The 22583-nt window shown below is 56.6% G+C and overlaps 1 protein-coding gene across 1 annotated transcript; it reads left to right on the forward strand.

Annotated features, from left to right (window-relative positions):
• Positions 1–795: 795 nt before the first annotated feature.
• ITGA5 (integrin subunit alpha 5) lies at positions 796–21890 on the forward strand. Its single transcript, XM_079937472.1, has 30 exons — positions 796–1190; positions 7612–7742; positions 9110–9225; positions 9361–9481; positions 9689–9750; positions 9840–9885; positions 10151–10276; positions 10514–10558; positions 10701–10744; positions 12478–12534; positions 12728–12780; positions 13058–13266; positions 13548–13739; positions 13961–14006; positions 14178–14279; positions 14476–14531; positions 14667–14821; positions 15124–15261; positions 15393–15460; positions 15808–15958; positions 16041–16133; positions 16279–16358; positions 16497–16577; positions 16690–16795; positions 17328–17480; positions 18391–18477; positions 18588–18701; positions 19298–19399; positions 19953–20075; positions 20712–21890. Exons 1-30 carry the CDS (start codon positions 823–825, stop codon positions 20793–20795), a joined length of 3309 nt encoding a protein of 1102 aa, XP_079793598.1. The 5' UTR covers positions 796–822; the 3' UTR covers positions 20796–21890.
• Positions 21891–22583: the final 693 nt, after the last annotated feature.

Here is a 22583-nt window from a genome sequence, read left to right on the forward strand (position 1 = left end):
AAGACAATAGAAGCTAAAGGTTGGGCCCCTTTGCAGGACACCACCCCACCCCATCCTACAATTCTCCAGGTCTGTAGGAATCAGGCCAGTTTGATCAAGAAGACACTGAAGGGCCAAAGCAACCCTTTCCCCCTCCCACTACCAGGCTCTTGGTCAACTGCCAGGTTCTAGGAAGGGACTCAGCAGAGGTTTCCATATCCTGCAACCGAGAAAGGGGGAGGCCTGGACCGGAATCCTCCTGGTGAAGTAACCCCAAATTTCTGGACTCCTGGGTTTTCAATTCTAGCAACTTGGGCGGGGGGAGGGGGCAGGGAGCCGAGAGCCGGTGTAGGTCCTCCATCGGATCGGCCTGACTGGGAGCACCCTGTACCTCAACTCCTGAGTCCCAAATCCAGCTGGCTGGAACCCAGGCACCCCATGGCCCCGGAAGGCAAAGGGGGAATCCCAGTTGGCCAGATGCCAGAGGTGTCTCCTCTGCCTTTAGACCCCAAAGCCTCCTCCCTGAATTGGTGAGGGAGACCCCACACACATATTCAGACTCCCTCCGCCCTCCGGAGGTGATTCCTTTCCTCATTAGGAAATTCTCCGCTCCCTTTTTCCGACTCCTTTTCCGAGCGTTTACGTTGTACATCTGGAAAGGAGGCGGGAGGAAGTAGGGGGAAGCAGCGAGAAGGAGGGGGAAGAGCCCAAAGCAGCCCAGTCTGACCCAGTCCAGACAACCGGCCTCCAGCTGGGGCTGGGGCGAGGGAAGTGGAGAGGTGCGTCCCCCCCCACGCCCCTTCGGGGTGGGGGGCGCGGGCTCAGCGTTCCAGGGACCCAGGAATGCCCCCCCGCCCGCCCCCCCGGCAGGCGGGGGGAGGGCTCAGCCGGGAGTTTGGCAAACTCCTCCCCGCGTTGAGTCATTCGCCTCTGGGAGGTTTAGGAAGCGGCTCCGGGTCGGTGGCCCCAGGACAGGGAAGAGCGGGTGCTATGGGGAGCCGGACGCCAGGGTCCCCTCTCCTCGCCGTGCAGCTGCGCTGGGGCCCCCGGCGCCGATCCCGGCTGCTGCCGCTGCTGCTGCTGCTGCTGCTGCCGCCGCCGCCCAGGGTCGGGGGCTTCAACTTAGACGCGGAGGCCCCAGCAGTGCTCTCCGGGCCCCCGGGCTCCTTCTTCGGCTTCTCGGTGGAGTTTTACCGGCCGGGGACAGACGGGTGAGTTGAGGAGGGTTGGCGGCGGGCTGGCGGGGTCGGGGGTGCGCGCCTGGAGACAGGGGGCGCGGCTGGAGTCTGGAGGGGACCAAGGCTTGAGTTTGGGAGGCGGAGTTTGGAAGGTCTAGGGTTGGAGTTGGGGGCCCTCGCCGGAGTTGGGGGCCCGCGCTGGAGTAGGGAGGGGACAGTGGCCGGCGTGGAGGGTGGCCAGGAGTTTGAGAGCGATCAGCAGGGAGACGTGTGGGGTGGGGAGAGGACACGAAGCTGCAAGCTGGAGGAGTCTGGGCCGGGGTCTTGGGGCCAAGAGAGAGGAGGGCGCGGGAATGGAGAGCAGAGGGTCTCTGGCTGAGATCCGAGAGCTGCCGGGATCGGAGGCGGATGGGGACGGAGAGGGGGCGCGGAGGCCAGGGTGGGCATTTTGGAGCACTGGGGAACCCCGGGACCCCTGAGGGCCATTGTGCGGAGAGAGAACGGGTCGAAGCAGAATGAGCTGTGTGTAGTAAGAAGGGAGTCGGAGGCTGAAGGGGTCCGGAGGTTAAATGGGGGCCAGCCCTCCCCTCCCCCCTCAACTCAGACTGGGAAAGACTCGGGAGGGGGACGGCGGCTCCCTCCCCTCTCTCCTCGGTCTCCTACTCCGCCCGCCACCCCCAATCTCTGTTCAGAAGAGGGGATCCGGGAAGTTGGGGAGAGTCCCGGGACCCTGGTCCTGGGGGGCGCCGGGGCTGGGGGCTGTCTCAGCCAAGGGCGGGGGCTCGGATGTGTCGGGAGGGGTGTGTGTGCGCCCGTGAAGAGGGGTGGGCGGTTTCCCTCTTCCTCTAGCTCTTGGGAGGAAGAGAAAAACTGATTTCCTGTAGCTTGTCGGCTGGAGCTGAGCTGAGACCGGGACTTCTGGGGCTGGGGTCGGAAGCTGGGGAGACGCGGGCTCGCAGGGCCCAAGAGCGTCAGAACACAGGACCTCAGAGACCGGGGAAGTCTCAAAGGAGGATCCCCATTCCCAGCTCAGCAGGGTGACAAGCAGAGCGGACCCTGTGTGCCAGGAAAATGGGGAGCCCACGGGCTTGGGGAAACGAGCTAGGCAACATTAGAACAAGGGTGTTTGTTTAAATGTGGGGGGGGGAGTAAGAGGGGAAGGAAGCTGCTCCTGGGGTGGGACGGGGACTCCCCGGTGCCAGATGCCTGATCCTCCACGATGTCTGGAATAATCCTCTTTCTGCATCTCTGGGCTCTGAGATTGCCACTGCTCCCCACCATCGCCACCAGCACAACCACCCCTGGTATCCAGCTTTGATAGGACCTCTGTCAGAGGTGAGCTGTTCCCACACATGATACAGTTAACTGAGCTCTACTCATTTCCTTTAATTTTTGGAGAAAAGGGGTTAATCTAGGTAATTCACTTGGGGTATGGGGCATATTTCTCCTTTGTCTGGAGGATGGTTAGGCCCCAGCTGTTGGTTCTGGGCTATTCAAGGTCCCCACCCAGCCCCCACCCCACCCCCCTGGCCTCCTGCCCAAACCCCATTGCATCACCCTGGCCTGGAGCTTCTGCCAGGCCCGGCCTCCCCCAGGCCCCTTGCAACTCCTTACCACAAACCTAACGGGGTAGAGAAGGGGGAGGGAGGGAGGGGAAGGGATCCTCCCCCACAATAGGGTATCCAGTTATCTGTATCTTAACCTTCCTCTTATCCCACCCCCACTCCCACCTAACAAGAGTGTCATCTCCCTTTTAAAACACTCCTCTGAAACATCTGGACTTTCACACACTCCCAGTTGGTTCCCTAGGTGTCTGTCTGGCCCCTGGCCTGATCCTAAAGTCCCAAAAGCCCTTTTCTAAAGCAGGACCCGGCAGTCTCTTCCCCTCCCCCTCCCCTCTGCTCATCTCTTCTCCCAAGAGAACCCAGGTGTCCAGCTTGTGCACCTCCCCCTCTCATTTTCTCTCTACAAAGCACTCTTAGAATAGGACTCGGAACATTCCACCTCCCCAGTGACCTCCCTCCCCACCACATCTGGGACTTTCAACCCCTCCTACCTGTGGGGGACAAATGTAGCCCCTCACCTGGGGCCTTTTCTGGAGAGGGAGGGCCTCAGTGTTCTTGGCCCCCTTTATCACCTCTCACTGTGGAAACCGAAACAGCATCAGAGGGCAGGGTAAGCACTAGAGAGGTTACACAGTAGGAAAGGGGCAGGCTTTAAGTCAGGCCAAGCTGGGTGTGTGTCCAGGCCTCACCACTTACTTGTTCTTCGTGTGACCTGGGCTGAGTTACTTAAGACTTAAATACTGGAGCCTGGTCTTCTCATGAAAATCAGACACCTAACTTATGAGGCTGTTCTGAGGACTAAACGAGACAATATATATAAAAATCGCCTGGTCCGTGGAGGGTGATCGGTATGTGGAGGTAGGACTTTTATGAGGTAGCTATTTTCTGTTTCTGGTTCTCTCTTCCCTGGACACCACCTAGTTCTTTGTCTCAGATTTTCACTATTTCTTACTCACTTTTAATATTTGCTTATGGCAGAGATAGTCATAATAGTGCCTCACATTCCTTAGCACTTTCATATCAATTTTTCTGTCGGATCATTACAAAAATCCTTGCCTTAGACAGACGAAGCATTACGGCTCCCATTTTATGCATGTCTATGAACTGAAGCTTCAGGAATCATAGAAGTTTAGAACTAGAAGTTTGTTTAGGGACCATTCAAGGGCAACCCATCATTTTATGGGTAGAGAATTCAAGTCTTGGAGAGGGCAAGTGACTTGACCCAAGACCTGCGCTTGAAAGGTGCACCAGCCTTAGCCCAGCTCCTTCGCCATGTGGAGCTGCCACAAGTGGAGGCAACTCTTCCTTCCCAGCCAGCCAGGCATTTCCCTCGAGACTACACTGGGGGACCCAGAACCAGGTGTTTCCTCTGGCCTGGCCAGGGCTGCCGTAGGACCTGCAGGAGCTGGGTCCAGTCCACTTGCTACTCTCCACCCCCGACCTCGTCAGGCCAATAGAGTCAAACAGTAACCATGTATTGAACAGGAACTTGGTTAATCAGAAGCCTGGCTGGGGAGATAGTGGCGAGGAGAGGAGGGAACAAATTGGCAACGGGGTAGACCAGAACAGTGGCCTAGGTATCAGGATTCCTGGCTTCTGTTCTTAGGTTGAGAAGGATTCTAAGTGACCCCAGGACATGTGACTTAATTTCTCTGGGACTTAGTTTCCCCATCTGTACAATGAGGACATGGGACTAGGTCAGCAGTATTTTTTGTTACAGTTTTTTATTTTCTTCCTTCCCTTCTTCCTTTCCTTCTTCCTTCCTTCCTTCCTTCCTTTCTTTCTTTCAATTCAAATGATATCTTATCAGGGCATTCTATATAAAACAGAGAAAAGGGCTTCCCTGGTGGCGCAGTGGTTGAGAGTCCGCCTGCCGATGCAGGGGACACGGGTTCGTGCCCCGGTCCGGGAGGATCCCGCATGCCGCGGAGCGGCTGGGCCCGTGCGCCATGGCCGCTGAGCCTGCGCGTCCGGAGCCTGTGCTCCGCAACGGGAGAGGCCACAACGGTGAGAGGCCTGCGTACCACAAAAAAGAAAAAAAAAAAAACAGAGAAAAGAGGTTGCTCTGAAAGAAGATGGAGAGGAGTGTCAGGACCGAACTGGCCTCTGCTCACTCCATGTGGCAGCCCTGAGGCATCGACAAGAAAGTCTTCAAACCACGGTGCTGAGGCAGCCTGGGTCTCCAAGAAGCAGCTCTAGAACATCAGAGTTCCGAGGCTTCAAAATAAATTACGGCAATTTATTTCTTCCCTTGGTCTCTATATTTTGGAAGAGTTTATCTGCCAAGCTGCATTTAGGAAGGAATAATTCATTCCTTTTTCCTGTTTTTTTTTTTATCCACCAAAAATTAGAACAAGAAGACGTCTATAGCTGCCAATCAGAGCTTCTGACCAATATGAGATAACTAGGTTCCCCACAGGAGTTGATATAATTCCGGCCCAAAGCAAATACACTTGAGGTTTTAATTAGCCTGGGCTGCCTTATCAGGTAAATGCATGATTTCCGTTAGGCTCTCTGAAATATTGAAAAGAGCCCAAGGACCCTCCGTCGTTACCTTCTTGGACCCCTAGTAGGACCCAACTGCTGTAGGATTTAGGAGGCAGGAACCAGGAGTGGGAGAATAAGGATAAGGTATGTGACGTGCCACCCCTGACACTGGGCGCCTCTCTTGGCACGTAGGGGAGGGCACTAGCTACTGGACTGACTTGGAGGAGCTGGGAAGGAAGGGCCACTGCATCCTCAGGTATAAGCCATGGGCGGCACGGGGCAAGTCTGGGTCGGGATCTGTGTCCCTTGCCTGTACCCCAGATCTCCTGAACCTTCACGCAGCCATGGCATATGCCCCTGGCCCACAAGTCTGTGGGCTTTCTAAGCCTTGTAAGGCCTCTCTCTCACCTGCCCGCCCTGCCCAACTCCAAGCTTCTTCCTCAGGCCATCCCAGGAGCACCCAGGCTCAGCCCCCCTCCACGGAGTGGTGGGAAAATTGGGGGTGGGAGCAGGGTCCCTTGGCCAAGCCCCTACGCTCTCCTGGAAGAGTATGGGAGCTCCGGAAGACTTTGAGATAACCTGTTCAACCTCTTCACCCAGAGGAAGAGGGAGAGGGTATTCCCAAGTCCACACTGAGCTAGTGCCTGACCCAGAACCCCTGCACCACTGCTGTTTTCTGCGGCTGCCTCTGCTACAGAGGCTTGCACCCCTCTCTCCTCCCCCAGCCCGGGGGCAATGCAATCTCTCCCCACCACCAACCTCACCTACTAGGCCTGGCAGCCACCCAGGTCACTGTGCCTCCGAGTAGCCAGCTCCCACCCCCCTACCGAATGTACTGCCTGAGTGAGAGGGGTGGGGCCCAGCAGGCGGGCGGGTGGGAGACAAACGGCGAAGTGAGAGGTTGGAAACAGACAGGAAGCCGCAGGCAGTAAACATTTCCTGTCCCCAGGGTAACCGAGGCTGGCACCCCACCCCCCACCACTCCAGGAACGCTCACTCCAGGCCTCCCTCCTATCCCTCTGGACCCTTTCTTCTCCCATCCTCACCCTCTGGCCCTGCTAGACCACCCTCACTCTCTGCTTCAGCCCCTTGGGGCTGCTCTCTCTGGTGTTCCCATTCCTATTCCTCTTGGACCCCCCACCCCACCCCTACTTGATGTATCTCTTGTCTCCCATCCCGTCACACACACACCCGCTTTTGTGACCTCTACCGTAATCCCTGACTTGGGGACTCCTGGTAAGAAAGGCTAATGAAGGGATCCAAATAGCGGGAAAAGGGTGGGTGTTGGGAGTGCTGAAAGCTGAAAGGGGCCAGAAACCAACAGAGATGGAGAAGCCCAAGATCTGAGATGAGAGAGAGACGGGGGTTCCTAAAACCAAAACCAAGAGAGCAAGCAGTCCTAGGGGCAGAGGGACAGATGGAGAAGCGGTGCCAGAGCCAGTTATGGGAGGAGAGCAGAGGCCAAGGCTGGCGGCTGGCAGGGGCACTGGTTCAGTTGCCCCGGCTGCCAGATGCAGCCTCATGGGAGACTCTGGAGGAGAAAGCCCAGAAGGCTGACTACTGCACAGAGGTCTTGGAGGCAAGGGACCCAGGAATGATAGAGGCAGAGCCAGAGGCAGCAAAATTATCCAGGACCTTAGCTGTCACCACCCCATTACATAGGACCCCCAGCAAAGGCCAACTTCTCCTCGTCGTCTCAGGGGGAACGAGGCACTGTGTCCAAAACTAAGACCCAAGAAGACCCGGATCTGAGTTCAGACTCTGACCAATGGTGTATGGGATAGGGGTTCAGAGGCTGAGACAGAGACCCAGCCAGGATGGGGAAGTCCCACCAGAGCCCAGGGTGAGGGCAGGTCCACGCCCAGGCCCAGGGGAACAATTTGCTTTCACCATTCTCCAGTTCCTCTCTCCACTTCTGCCTGGTTTCCAAGACTCACATTTTCCTCTGACATGCCCCAGGGCTGGGCAGCTGGACGCCTGGGTTTTGCCCAGAGAAGGGCTTTGGCTTGGGAGGAGAGGGTATAGGCTAGGTAAGAGGACCCTGGGGTTCTAGGGGCTGCAACTCCAGTCTTGGCAGGTCCATAGAGGAGATAGAGAAGCTCTGGCCCCGGCCTCTTGCCAGAACTGACTCTGGTTCCTCCTTCTAATGACAGGGGAAGGTAGGAGGGGAGAGAGTGGGGGGAGGAGAGAGGCTGTGTTAGTGACAGCGGCACATGGGGACCGCCTGACTCCGGCCTGGGCCTCTGGCATCTGTGGCATCTTCTGAGATATAAATACAACCCGGGGGGCATCTGTGCCACGCCCACCCAGACCCTGGCCCAGAGGCCTGGGTCCTTCCCGCCTGGGGAGACTGGAGAAGAGCTAGGAGCCCCCCTGAGCTGCCTCTCCTTTCCCCTCCGCAGGGTCAGCGTGCTGGTGGGAGCGCCCAAGGCTAACACCAGCCAGCCGGGAGTGCTGCAGGGCGGTGCCGTCTACCTCTGCCCCTGGGGCACCAGCCCAGCACAGTGCACCCCCATTGAATTTGACAGCAAAGGTAACCCTCTTCGTAGGTCGGGGAGGTTCAGGGAGGGACTAAGGGGTGGGGCTGAGGCTAGGGGGCGGGGCCCGGGCGGGGTCTGGAGCGAGGGGCGGAGCCTGACCAGTTCCCCGGCCACGTGCTCTGAGGCTCTGGGGCTCCAGCTCCGTGCAGCGGTGCAGCGGCTCCCCGTGGCACTCACACCACGTTCCCAATCCAGCCCAGCCCAGCCCAGCCCAAGGAGGGCGGGCATGATTCAGAAACATGTGGCTCTCATTTTCCTTGAATCACCCACAACTCAGGGAGGCCAGGGCAGTAACACAGACAAAGACAGGGAGAGTCACAGAGCCTATTCGATTCATTTAACTAAGCACTGACTAAGTGATAATGCGTGCCAGGCTCTGTGCTGGTACTGCAGGGGATTGAAACATGATTAAGGCCCCGCCCTCAAGGAGCTTAAGGTCCGGAGTAGATGCAGAGAGGGATGGAAGGAAACAGGCTGAGAAAGAATAATAACAGCAGCTAACGCTTCAAGAGCACTTGCTATATACTGGGCACTGTTGTAAGCACTTTACATATATTAACGCACTTAATCCTTTCAACGATGGCTCGAGGTGTTATTATCCCCATTTTATAGGTGAGGAAACGGGTTAAGTAACTTGACTAAGGTCACACGGCTAGTAGAAGGTGGAGCGAGGACATGAACTTGAGCAGTGTGGCTCCAGAGATAAACTGGGGTGAGGGGACAAAAGAGGAGAGCATCAAAAGATGGAGACGGTGGGGGAGGGGTGGCGTAAGAGCACAAAAGCGACCGATTTCTTTTTAAAACCTGGAAGACGGATGAGAAGCGGAGGAATAAAAAAGGCTGCCCCATAGAGGCAGAGAGGGTTTGGAAGGAGAGACAGCCAGACAGACAGATGCGCACACGCACACACGCAGACACGAGGGGCAGAGATTCAGTGACGTGAGAAAGGTCAAGGACATAGAACACGTGCTGCTAGAGACACAGGCCCAGGTACAGACAGAGAAGCGCAGCCAGAGGGTAGCCCTCTCAGGAACTAGCTGTCCTTCCCCACCTCACCACAAGCATCCTTGTCCCAGCTGGGTGAGGAGGCAGGCGGACCAGGGGAATGCACCTCTGGAAACCCCAGGTTCTGTGTGCGTGTGCATGTGCACATGTGTGCACATGGGCTTGTGTGCACGCGTGCAGGGGAAGCTGAGTCAGGCTACAACAGGCAGACTGTAAGGACCTTCCCCACTCCCCCTCCCTTGAGTCATGGGCTCAGGGCTTGCAAGTGCTTGGGTGCCCCCAGGCTGAGGGCACGGGCTGCTCTAGGGCTCAGCTGCCCACAGCTGGCATGACTCCCCTTTCTCACTCCCCCAAGGCTCTCGGATCCTGGAGTCCTCGCCACCGTCCAGCCTCGAGGGAGAGGAGCCTGTGGAGTACAAGTCCCTGCAGTGGTTCGGAGCGACGGTGCGAGCCCATGGCTCCTCCATCTTGGTGAGGGCCAGCAGGCTGAGTGGCGTGGTGGGCAGGAGGGGCAATGGTTGCGGTTAGCAGAGCACAGTGGGGGAGGCGGGGAAGAGAGGTCCTGTTGGACTAAACCTGGACCCCCCTCCTCCTGGGCCCTCCCAGGCCTGTGCTCCCCTCTACAGCTGGCGCACCGAGAAGGAGCCGCTGAGCGATCCCGTGGGCACCTGCTACCTCTCCACAGACAACTTCACCCGGATTCTGGAGTATGCGCCGTGCCGCTCAGGTAGGGCAAGAGGGGGCACGAGCCCTGAGTCTGCCTTCTCTGTGAATCCCCACGGTCCCCCGCCCCCCATCAGCCTTGATGCTCACTGTCTGGTCCAGAGAGGTCCTTTCTCTGGCCCCCTCTCCCCTCTCCTTCCCCAAGCTTCCTGCTCTTTCCTGCCTGACCCATCTGTGTGGAGCTCCTTCCCACCACCTTCTCCCCTTGCAGATTTCAGCCGGGCAGCAGGGCAGGGTTACTGCCAAGGGGGTTTCAGTGCCGAGTTCACCAAGGTGAGGAGGGATCTGGGAGGAGAGTGGCTGTGGGTGCTGGATGCAGGGGAATCAGGACCAGATGTGGACTCACCTCCTTCCCCCCACAGACTGGGCGTGTGGTCCTGGGCGGACCAGGGAGCTATTTCTGGCAAGGTAAGCCCTTCCTCCTCTTTCCCTGCGTCTGTCTCCCGCACCTGGCCTCTTATCCCTCTCCCAGCCCGAGATCACCATCCTTCCCTCCTCTGCCCCCGTCCCAATTCTCCTCTCCCTTTCCTGAGACTTACCCATCCTCTCCCACCACCCTCCACAAGCTTCCCCTCCTTGAACCAGACTTCTGAAATCCTACCCAGTCAGCCCCCAGTGCCCCCATCCCTGCCACCTCCTCCTCCAGCCATCCCCTCCTTATCCCCTTCCCCAGGCCAGATCCTGTCCGCCACCCAGGAGCAGATTGCAGAATCCTATTACCCCGGGTACCTGATCAACCCAGTTCGGGGGCAGCTGCAGACTCGCCAGGCCAGTTCCATTTACGATGACAGCTACCTGGGTGAGGGAGCAAACAGGGTGGGAGCTGCAGGGGGAGCACCTCAGGGGCCCCTGTCCTCGCTCACCCCCCCCACCCCGCCTCCCTTCTCCCACCCAGGCATCCCCAGCCTCCTGCCCTATGTGTCATGTGGAGGCTGACTATGAAGGCCCAGTAGGGGTGGGGAAGGGATTGAGGATGGGCCAGGACAGAGGGGTCCCCAAAGCAGGAATCCTAATATCCGCCCACCCTGTCTCCTAGGATACTCTGTGGCTGTAGGTGAATTCAGTGGCGATGACACAGAAGGTGAGTGTGTCCCCAGGCTGGGGCCAAGGGAGGGGGCAGATGGAGACCCAGGACCCGGAGCCACAGGGACTGAGACACTTACCATTTTTGTCTGACTCCCCTTTCCCTGCCCTTAGCCTACAACTTTCTCTTCCCTCTACAGACTTCATTGCTGGCGTGCCCAAAGGGAACCTCACCTATGGTTACGTAAGGCCCAGCCTGACTCTCCCTCCCTCCTCTGCTCTCCCGTCCCCTGGCTAATCACAGAGAACCATGCATGGCAGTTTGGGGGGGTGAAAAAAGTGGATCAGAACACGGGCTCTTGGGTCAGACCAGTGTTTGAGTTCTGGTACTCACTCTGGATGAATCAATCTGTGATTTATTCCTATCCCACTTCATTCCATAAAAACCTTGAGTCTGCTTAACCTCTCTGAGCCTCATTCTTCTCTTTATAATGGTATAATAATAGTTCTGACCTCACAAGGCTCTTGTAAGGATGAAGCGAGATAATGCACGTGAAAGTACTTAGCGAACTGTGCGGCAGTGTACAACTGTAGCTGTTATTATTAGACCATGGCGAGTGCTTTAAAAAGGATATAGATAAGAACGCTATAGGAGTCCATTCAATTACCAACATTTATGAGGGCAAGGTAAGAGATAAGAAGATGAATAAGACATCATACCCCATCTTGTAAGGCGCTTCTAATCAAGTATGTAAGATAAGACACACAAGTGATTGTAATCGAAGGTGCAGCTCCTATTCACGAACCCCTCAGTGCGTCGGGCACTGTCCACTCATGAGGTCTATTCTTCGCAACAAGCTTATCAGGGGAGATATTACCATTCACATTTTACACATGAGAAAGCTGAGGCTCAAAGAGACCAAGTAAGTTGTTTAAGATCACCCAGTTAGTAAGTGGCTGGATAGAGATTTAAAACCAGACCTGTCTTATTCCAAAGTCAGCATTCTTTCTGCACTAGAATAAATTTCAGAAAAGTGGTCAAGATGATATAGCAGTTTAGAGGGAAGAATAACCTCTTTTCTAGGGCAGGGATGGACAGAAAATGTCCTATGAAAGACCAGTGGAGATGAGGAAAGAGAGCATCTGGGCGGGAGCGTGAGAAGAGGCAGGGAAGGAAAGGAAAAAAATGCAAGCCAGTTCAGCATGGGCAGACTGGGCATGAGGAGACTAAAGAGAGGTTGGGCAGAAACAGATAGGTTGGGGCCAGATTCTCCAGGGCGTCAGAGGACCAGCCAAGAAGCTGAGACTGGGCCGTGGCTTCAGGGAACCACCACGGATTTCCAAGCCAGCCGTATCCCTCCTAGACCGGCTCTAGGGCGATCGGTCCCGCTGCCATGGAGGAAGGGTGCTGAGGGGAAGGGAGAGCCCGAGGCAGGGGGAGGCCAGGGGGCTCTCCAGCAGTCCTGGGGGAGGGCTCACACCAGAGGAACAGCTGCAAGACTGGGGAAGAGAAGAGGGAGTCGAGAGCCTCAGGGGACCGGAAGGGCCCATCACTAAGGGGGGCACGTCGGGGGAGCCATGAGTGTTTGTGACTTGGGAGGGCTGGTGGATGTCCTTCAGCTAATAATTATTGAGTGTCAGCTGCTCACCAAGCACTACTTTAGGCTCTGAGGAGAAAGCAAAAAACAAAACAAGGCTCCTGCCCTCACTTATCTGACACTCTAGTAGGTAGACAGGCACAACAGACAGATAAGTACGAAATCTGTCAGTAGTAGTTGATAAGTGACATGGAGGAAAATAATGAAGTCTCCCTGGGATGGAGCTACCCAATATAGAGATGGGAATGTGAGGCAAAGCAAAGGAGGGAACTAGGAGACAAGTGATCTATGTCTCCAAGGAATGCCTGCCCCTGGGTATCCTGTACCCATGGGATGGTCTGGGAGTCTGGGACCAATGGGTATATCTCCTCGTCCCCAGGTCACCATCCTTAATGGCTCAGACATCCGGTCCCTCTACAACTTCTCAGGGGAACAGGTGAGGACACCTTCCCCCCACCACCACACACACACACACAACCCAGCTTGGCCCTTTGCCAACCAAGCCCCTGCCCTGAGCCCATAAGCTCAGCCCAGCTTCTCAGGCTCCCTGGAGTCCCTGATTTCCCCTCATAGCCCTTGTTGATTGACCCCCTAGTTCTGACCCACTGCTGCCCTTCTGTCCCTCCCAGATGGCCTCCTACTTTGGCTATGCAGTGGCTGCCACAGACATCAATGGGGACGGGTGAGTAGTGGGAAAGGGGCACAGCACAGGACGAGGAGTAGGGACGGGACAGAAAAATGCAAGGAGAGTTTTCCTCTGCATTCTCCTCCTCCTGCCTGCATTCCCTAGGCTCAGGGGCAAAGAGAGAGCTGAGAACCAAAGACCAGAAGACCTCAGGTCTCTCACTTGGGTGGGAAGGAGCCCGGATCCAAGATGCCTGGGATTTCCTGGCTCTGGGATTGAGGAGGGGGCATGGCAAGGCAGGGCCTCAGGATGACTGGGTTTCCCGTACCCTCAGGCTGGACGACTTGCTGGTGGGGGCGCCCCTGCTCATGGAGCGGACAGCCGACGGGCGGCCGCAGGAGGTGGGCAGGGTCTACGTCTACCTGCAGCGGCCGGCCGGCATGGAGCCTGTGCCCACCCTTACCCTCACTGGCCACGATGAGTTTGGTCGATTCGGCAGTTCCCTGACCCCCCTGGGGGACCTGGACCAGGATGGCTACAATGGTAAGCACCGTGGGCTCAAGTTGCTGAGGAGGAGTGGGGGCCTGAGTCAGAAGGGATTTGGGGAGAGATGGCTGTCAGATAAGATACCCAAGACCCCCAGTGACTCCTCCAGGAGGTGTGTGGATTTTAATCCCAATGTCTGGATCTTGGGGCTTGAAGAGGTTAGAATACTGGGAATGACAGATGGGGAAAATAGGATCCCGGGTCCTGGGGTCCGATGGTAGAGATTTGAACTCCTGGATTCCTGGCCTGCTGACTGCTGTGTGTTGTGTGTCTTGCAGATGTAGCCGTTGGGGCTGCCTTTGGTGGGGAGAACCAGCAGGGAGTGGTGTTTGTATTCCCTGGGGGCCCAGGGGGCCTGGCCTCTAAGCCTTCCCAGGTCCTGCTGCCCCTGTGGGCAGCTGGCCACACGCCGGACTTCTTTGGCTCTGCCCTTCGAGGAGGCCGAGACCTGGATGGCAACGGATACCCTGGTGAGTTGTGCCAGCGGCCCCTTTCACCTTAGAATTCCCTGGTCTCAGAACCCTAGCCCCTCTAATGCACTTTCCTAAGCTCCTGGGTGCAGTTCTAGGATGGTGCCACCAGATGGCGGTGTCCCCTCACTTCGGCCTCCTTGAACAATGCAACTGGAAGGGGTTGGGAAGGATTCTGATTTGGGGCTTGCTGTAAGGGGTAGTTTCTTGACTTCTTGCAGATCTGATTGTGGGGTCCTTTGGTGTAGACAAGGCTGTGGTGTACAGGTATGAACTTGGGCAGGGGGCAGCCTGGGAGACGTGGGAACTGGGGGATTTCTCAACAGGGCCGAGTTTGGGGAAGTGCACAGACTGGGATCCTGGGGCTTGGGCGTCAGCTTCCTGTGCCCAGGTTCCTGAGCAGTCTTAGTTCTTTGACCCCACACCCACTCTTGGCAGGGGTCGCCCCATCGTGTCTGCCAGTGCCTCCCTCACCATCTTTCCCGCCATGTTCAACCCAGAGGAGCATAGCTGCAGCTTGGGGGGGAACCCTGCGTCTTGGTGAGTGGGGTGCCCAGGAGACTGCGAGGATGGAGTCTGGGGGTGTTTCATCTGTGCCTGGAAGTGGGGAGGGAGACCAGGTCTTTGAAAGTGGACAAATGGGACTGTCCCAGTCTGGGTCTGTCTGGGAGGCAGGTAGGGAATAGGATGCCTGTTCCAGTTGGATACACCAGCTTTCCCTTTGGTCTTCCTCCAGCATCAATCTCAGCTTCTGCCTCAATGCTTCTGGAAAACACGTTCCTGACTCCATCGGTGAGGGAGAGACTGCCTGAACCTTTCAGGCACTGGGATGGGGATGGAGGGGCTGGGGACTCGGGGACCTCTTATCTCTCTGGATAGATTAGAAGGGAGGGGCAGATGCTCATTAACGTATGTGCCCGGCTGCAGGCTTCACGGTGGAGCTCCAGTTGGACTGGCAGAAGCAGAAGGGTGGAGCGCGGCGGGCACTGTTCCTGGCCTCCCGACAGGCCACCCTGACCCAGACCCTGCTCATCCAGAACGGGGCTCGGGAGGATTGCAGAGAGATGAAGATCTACCTCAGGGTATGGGCCCGGGGGCAGGGTCGGGACTGGCCTGGGAAGAGTGGCCACGTAGAACTGGGTGCCCCTCATGAAGGGAAAGAGACAGGGAGATTCCAGTGAAGGGCCTGGGACTTTGGGAGGCTGGGGAAGGGGGCCCTTCTGTTGGAGGAACTGGGAACCAGGCTGCCTCTGAAGCAATGAGCATGGTCAAGTTTGGACACCTGAATTCTGGAGGGTCCTGAGTGGACAGAGGGAGATGTGAGAGGATGAGGACCAAGTCCCCTGTGTCCCCTGAATCTGTGAACCCTCTCCCCCGGCCCCAGAACGAGTCAGAGTTTCGAGACAAACTCTCCCCGATTCACATCGCCCTCAACTTCTCCCTGGACCCCCAAGCCCCTGTGGACAGCCACGGCCTTCGGCCAGTCCTACACTACCAGAGCAAGAGCCGCATAGAGGACAAGGTGAGGGCAGGGTGGGGAGACGGGCCGGGAGGAGAGGAGCCTGGGCCGCTAGGGGTGGGGCCCTGGAGGGGGGAGCCGACAGCTTAGGAGGGGGTCGCAACTCCCCCTCTCAAGGCTGCCCTGCTCCCCAGGCTCAGATCTTGCTGGACTGTGGAGAAGACAATATCTGTGTGCCAGACCTACAGCTGGAAGTGTTTGGGTAAGTGAAGGCTGACGTCAAGCTGGGGGGTTCCAGATGCCAAGGTCTCCTAGCAGAACACATGGAGCTTGGAAGCACCTGGCATGTGAAAAAGTAGAATAGGAACGTATTAGCTGGCTGTGTGACCCTGGGAAATTATGCAACTTCCTCATCTGTATAGTGAGAATAAGAGCATCTATTTCTCTGGCTTTGGGGAAGGATTAAATGAACTAATCTACATAAAGCATCTAGCCTAGTGCCTGCCATAGAGTTGGAACTCAGTAAACGGTGTCTATTATTGTTATGGCCCATTGTCTTGGTTTGCGGATTAATTCCCCAGTGTCCCTGACCCTGTGTGTCCCCTCCAGGGAGCAGAACCACGTGTACCTGGGCGACAAGAACTCTCTGAACCTCACTTTCCATGCCCAGAATGTGGGTGAGGGCGGCGCCTACGAGGCAGAGCTTCGCGTCACGGCCCCTCCGGAGGCTGAGTACTCAGGACTCGTCAGACACCCAGGGGTGAGAGGGGACTCTTAGGCAGGGCTTGGGAGATCCTGCCACAGGGACACCAGAGCCTTACCTGCACCCACCCCACCTCCAGAACTTCTCCAGCCTGAGCTGTGACTACTTTGCTGTGAACCAGAGCCGCCTGCTGGTGTGTGACCTGGGCAACCCCATGAAGGCGGGAGCCAGTGTAAGTCTGGGACAGGAGAGAGGACCCAAGGGAAAGTGACCGGCTCATCCTGAGAAGAGCTGTGGGATAGGGAAGGAGGGCTGCAATTGGGATTTGGCAGACGCCCAGTCTAACAGCCCCCTTGTCCTCCCTCCCTGTCCTCCAGCTCTGGGGTGGCCTTCGGTTCACAGTCCCGCACCTCAGGGACATGAAGAAAACCATCCAGTTTGACTTCCAGATCCTCAGGTAGGGAGTGGGTGGGGCCAGGCTGAGGCTGAGTTGGGGGCGGGGCCGAGGAGGGTGGGGCAGGGGCGGAGTCTGGTGCAGGTGAAATTCTTCCTGGCTGGGCTCCAGCACCACCTGAGTCTCTCCTCCATCCCACAGCAAGAATCTCAACAACTCTCAAAGCGAAGTGGTTTCCTTCCAGCTCTCTGTGGAAGCTCAGGCCCAGGTCTCCCTTAACGGGTCAGTTCTCCGGGCAAAATGGGGCTCTCTGGGAGGCAAGATGGACTTCTAGGAAAGGATGCATATGGGATGGGGTACCTTCCACTGTCCTCTAAACCACCCTCCTCTTTAGTGTCTCCAAGCCCGAGGCAGTGCTATTCCCTGTGACCGACTGGCATCCCCGAGACCAGCCGCAGGAGGAGGGGGACGTGGGCCCTGCTGTCCACCATGTGTATGAGGTGAGGAGGGACAGAGGCAGGGAGGCCTTGGTCCCCAGGTGTGCTACTGGGAGTGGAGGGCCGGACTAGAATGAATGACAGGGAAGGAAGAGCTGTATGAGTGACAGATGGCTGGGACCAGCCTGAGGGATTGAGAGCAAGAGAGGGGGAGTGGGGAGTGAGAGAGAAAGTCCTGGGCAGGATCAGTGTGAGAGACTGGCCAGCTGAGCAACTTAGAAGGGAAGGATGGGGACTTACCTGGTGGTCCGGTGATTAGGACTCCACGCTTCCACTGCAGGCGGCACGGGTTCAATCCCTAGTTGGGGAGCTAAGTTCCTGCAAAAAAAGAAAAAAAAAAGTGGTGGGGGAAGGATGGAGCCGCCTCCTCCAGGAGGCTTGGCTGGGGAGGATTTCGCCTCTGCCCGTGGATTTCCTCCCTCGCTCCTGAGATGGGAGACTCGCAGCAGGCATGAGCGGGCCACCAGGACCTGGGTTGCAACAGGGCAGAATCACTGCCTCCCTTCCCATGATCACCGTGCCCTCCTCTCCTCAGCTCATCAACCTGGGCCCCAGCTCCATTAGCCGGGGCGTGCTGGAGCTCAGCTGTCCCCAGGCTCTGGAAGGTCAGCAGCTCCTCTACGTGACCAGGGTCACAGGACTCAGCAACTGCACCACCAGTCACCCCCCCAACCCACAGGGCCTAGAGGTGAGGGGCCTGGGGACTGGCCTGGGGGTGAGGGGACCAAGTCGAGGGTGGTTGGGGAAGGTCGCCGGGAAACTAGAAGAGCCAAGTAGGGTGTGCCTGGAGCTAGGACTTAGGCCACTGGAAGGGGGTCCGAAGGCCCACAGACACCTTGAGACCCTGGGAGGGGAAAAGACTGTTTTATGCACTGCCCTTCTGTCTTTCTGCCTGAAGTATCCTTCCCTGACGTCTTGCCCTGGCGTACTCCTAGGGCCCAGCTCGGCACCACCACCTCCGGAAAGCCTTCCTCAGAGCTGCTCGCCTGGGCCCCAGTGCCTGTTTTAAAGCTCGTTTACACATAAACAACAATGCACTGAGCCATGTTACAGGCTCAGGAAAGATCGCACCAAACAAAACTCACAAGGCCCCCACTCTCATGGGGTTTATGTTTTAGTGGAGGGTAGGAGACAATAAAAATTAAAAAGAGAGAGAGAGAGAGAGAAACAGGTATTGAGAAGTGTTGAGAGTGCAGTGCTAAAATGCTGGGGCAGGGCAGGGCCCGGCTGGGAGCCTGTTTGAGTCATCAGGGAAAACCTCTTGAGGAGAGAACAGGTGAATTGAGGCATGAAAGGCAAGGGTGAACCTGTGTGTGAAGACTCGAGAAAGCATTCCGAGCAGAGGGGAGAGCCGGGGCAAAGGCCCCAAGGCAGGCACGGGGCCCTAATTATCTATTGACATCTCCTCCTTGTAAACTCCAAGGATCAAGTCTCACCCGTTTCGGTATTTCAGTGCTGAGGTCGGTGCCTTGCCACAGGAGGTGGTCAGTTGTATGGGTGGAAGACCAGGTCGAAGCTGCTCTGGACCCCAGAGGCAGGCTGACTTAGAGGCTGTAATGAGGTGAGAGAGGCAGCTAATGGTCCCTTTCCTCTTCCAGTTGGATCCCGAGGGTTCCCAGCACCACCGGCTGCAAAGACGGGATGCTCCAGGCCGGAGCCCTGCCTCCTCAGGGCCTCAGATCCTGGTAAGTCCTCCTGGAAATGAGGTCTGGGTCGAAGCGTTGAGTATCTGTTTGCATCCTCAGAGCCACCAGCAGGGCGGAACGCCGCATTCAAGCCTCCGCTTTCTTCCCAGAAATGCCCGGAGGCCGAGTGTTTCCGGCTGCGCTGCGAGCTGGGGCCACTGCACCGGCAAGAGAGCCGAAGTCTGCTACTCCATTTCCGCGTCTGGGCCAAGACCTTCCTCCAGGTGAGGGAGCCTCACCTCAGTCCTGACCTCCGACCTTCGGGCCTGCCTGGACTGACGCTCCTTTCCCCACTGCCCTAGCCACCCGCTTTGGTGACTGGGACCCAGGCAGCCGCGCTCCCCTCCCTCACCCTTGTTTGGACAGGGCTGTGTGTCCTTGGCGCCACCTAGTGGCCACATTGGGACCGACAGCTTCCCTTTCCCGGCCCATTCAGAGGAGGGAGGGCGGGAGGGAGACCAGTGGCAGAGAATGATAGAAAACAGGGACGGAAGACATATCCATCACAGAGAGGCAAGCAGATGTAGGAACAGTAGAGAGCAGTCATTTATTGAGTGCATCCTATAGGCCAGGCGTCATCCTGGGTGCTTCACCCATATTCATGATTCCAAAACAATGCTTTTTCTATTGAACATGCTGTCATCTAATTGTAACTCTTCAGTTACACATTTATTATCTCATATAAGGAACACAGAGAGAGATTCAGAAGAGAATGATTCCAAAATAGGGAAAGATCATAACCAGAGCCAGACCATGGGGAGCCCAGTGACCTCCTAGATACCATAAGAGGCCACCCTGAACACCTTTCCACCACCCACAGAGGGAACACCAGCCATTTAGTCTGCAGTGTGAGGCTGTGTATGAAGCCCTGAAGATGCCCTACCGAATCCTGCCTCGGCAGCTTCCCCGAAAGGAACTGCAGGTGAGTCCCGGGCCAGAGGTCTGGGCCAAGGAAGATGGAGTGCTGGGCCTGGCGCTAGCACTGGGATGCGACGGGGGCTGGTCTGATTATGGTGACAAATATTGATTGAGCATCTACTGTGTGCCAGGCACTGTGCTAGGTCCTGGGAATACAGTGATAAGCAAGACGGACAGGGCAGTGAGAAGACAGTGTGACAAGTGCCAGCATGTTTATGGGAACACATCATAGGGACACTCGAACACAGGCTTGCAGAGTCAGGGAAGGCTTCCTGGAAGAAGTGATGTTTAAGCAAAACCTGAAGGATAAATAGGATCTACCAGGCTAACCAGTCAGGAAAGGAATGTTCTCTGGGGAGAGGGAACGAGCAGGTGTGAAAACCCAAAAGTAAGAGACAATAATGCACATTGTGGGAATTTGAGTTTTGAAGATCAGAATTCTGTTAGCCCAAGACGGCAGGGGAAAGGTGGGTCTAGGTCCAGTGGCAAGTGGGAGCCAAGTGTAGGGTGGGAAGGACTAACGGCTTTTCAGCGACCTGTCCTGACCTGCTCCCCAGGTGGCCACAGCCGTGCAGTGGATCAAGGCGGAAGGCAGCCACAGCGTCCCGCTCTGGATCATTATCCTAGCCGTCCTCGTTGGCCTCCTGCTCCTAGGTCTGCTCATCTATATCCTCTACAAGGTCAGCCACATCCTACCTGACCTGGCCTCTCTCTCACCAGGTTCTGCCCTTGAGGTAGCACAGTCCCAAGCATCTGCCTCCAGACCAGTTCTCCAGCCACATGTCCCCACCTCTCCCTGGCCACAGGCATCCCGTCTGGACACTGCCTATGGGATCCTTTCCTTCATTCTACAGCCCCTAGCTTAGAAAAAGTTCTCTTGACTCAAGCTGATAAGTTTATTTCTACTTTCAAAATCAGTGTTACTCCCAAGTGGCCAGTAGGTGGCATTTGTGCTGTCACTTCCTCCAGAAAGCCATGGCAGCCGTCACTGATCGTTCATGCCCTAGAAGTAGCCTCAGAACCCTTCTCGAGAGGCAGCCACTCCTAGGCAATGAGACTTAGAACTTGACTTCACACCTATGTGCCGTCTCTGGCTGAACTGGGGGCATTCTTATGGCACCAAAGCACCCCCAACCTTAGCCCTCTTAACCCACTGGACCTCTTGGAGAGGTGGTCTTAACAGCCTGAATTTGGGCCACTTTTGCAAGATGGGGAGATTGGAAGCACTAGAGTCATCTTCATCCCGCCTTGGGATAAGATCTGCGGAGAAAGGGGAACCAGAGTAACTCAACTCTCCCTCCTTTTCCCCTCATTAGCTCGGATTCTTCAAACGCTCCCTCCCATACGGCACCGCCATGGAAAAAGCTCAGCTCAAGCCTCCAGCCACCTCTGATGCCTGACTTCTCCCGATCCCAGACTCCCAATCCTGAAGGTCCAGTCCCCCCACCCTCAGTCTACTGACGGGGAGGGGGCTGGGTGCTTCCTGAAGGTGCTGAGGGCCAGGGAGAAGCTCCTCTCCCCAGCCCAGAGACATACTTGAAGGGCCAGAGCCGGGAGGTGTGGAGCTGGGGATCCCCTCCCCCCATGCACTGTGAAGGACCCTCGTTTACACATGCCCTCCTCATGGATGGGGGAACTCAGATCCAGGGACAGAGGCCCCAGCCTCCCTGCAGCCTTTGCATTTTGGAGAGTTTCCTGAAAACAACTTGGAACCAGAACTGGGGGATCCAATCCCAGTTCTCCGGCTCAGACGTGCCACCAGGACTTCCTGTCCAGCTCCAGCCTGCAAAGATCTGTCCTCAGCCCTGCCAGAAGCCCCCAGCTAAGAACCTGGAACCTGGGGAGCGAGACATGGCAGCTCTGGACAGCCCCCACCCCGGTGGGCCAACAAGGAACAATAACCATGGATGGTGCCCCAGGCCCCGCTCAGGACAGATCCCACACCAGGATCCACGCTGGCCCAGAACCAGCTGCAAGGGGAATCAGAACTCTAACAGGGCCAGATCGAACCTGGGGCCTGGGGTTGATCTGGGACCCAGACTCAGACATTGGTGACGTAACTAGGCAGATCCAGGACTACATTTGAGCCTGCTCCAGACCTGGGCCTGGAGGCCCAATCCACCTCTGACTCAGGAGAAGTCAGGAATTGCCCAGGACCCTGAAGGGGCCACGATGGCAACAGATCTGGAACCTTAACACTGGCCGGACACAGGCCCTACTAGTCCCCTGGAGAAAGGGGGAGCCCGCTGCCCCCGGCCTGCAGGATCTGGGTTCTGCCCGCCAGCTGCACTGACGCTGCCCCTCCTCTCCCTGCCCAACCCTCCCTTCACCTTGGCTCCGGACACCCGGGACTTATTTAAACTCTGTTGCAAGTGCAATAAACCCGGCCCGGTGCCCCCACTGACCAGAGCTGGAATCTGTCCTATCCCCACTCTTTCCAGAACTTTCCTGGAACCAGACCGCTTGGTGGGTAGGAAATGTTTGTGTTTCTTGCAGCTTCTTTCCACTGGGAGCCAAGAGTATGACCCCCAGCAACTGTGGAACTAGTTTGGGGGTTCCCTTTTCTTAAGTGAAAGAGATGATGGAAGGGGTGAAAGAAAGGCTTGACTCTTCTGCTCATCACCCAGCCCCCGCCAGATCTGGCCCCAGCACCTCCAGGAGAGCAGGGAGCGGAATCCTTTCTCTTTGGGTTTGAGGGTTAGGGAAGAATACAAAGGGGGAGGTCCAAGTTGAAGGTGGGGGACCATGGTCCAGAGACTCACCTGGGCTTTCCTAAATCAAAATAATGAAATGGGTTTCGAGAAAAGGCCGCAGAACTAAATCAGAAGAAAGCCAGCTGGGTTTTTGTTTTGTTTTCATTGCCCATTGTATTCTGGTGCATAGAGGGAGTGTTAAATAGTTTACATACAGTATCTCATTTAATTTGATGGAAATTAAATGTGTGAAGTAGGTACAATTAACCCCATTTACACAAGGGGAAATTGAGGTCCAGAGAAGTTATGTAACTTGCCCAAGGTCACAGACTCAAATTCAGCCTTGCCTGACTGTGAAAGCCCTCATGCTTAACCAACATGGCCTTGAGGTCTTTGAAGAGAAACCAGAGTGAGGGAACCCCTCAGGATCCCCTGTCTCCTCTAGGACTGTCCTAATATCCAGGAAGAGGACAGAGAGGGGTGCTGAAATGCTAG

This window comes from Stenella coeruleoalba (assembly GCF_951394435.1).
Source record: "Stenella coeruleoalba genome assembly, chromosome: 11".
NCBI classification, from domain to species: domain Eukaryota; kingdom Metazoa; phylum Chordata; class Mammalia; order Artiodactyla; family Delphinidae; genus Stenella; species Stenella coeruleoalba.

Coding starts and splice junctions, on each gene's coding strand:
- ITGA5 (XM_079937472.1), top strand. CDS start 823: ATGCCCCCCCGCCCGCCCCCCCGGCAGGCGGGGGGAGGGCTCAGCCGG. Junction 12,535..12,727: donor ACAACTTCTCAGGGGAACAG/GTGAGGACACCT, acceptor TGTCCCTCCCAG/ATGGCCTCCTACTTTGGCTA. Junction 19,400..19,952: donor TTCCCCGAAAGGAACTGCAG/GTGAGTCCCGGG, acceptor CCTGCTCCCCAG/GTGGCCACAGCCGTGCAGTG.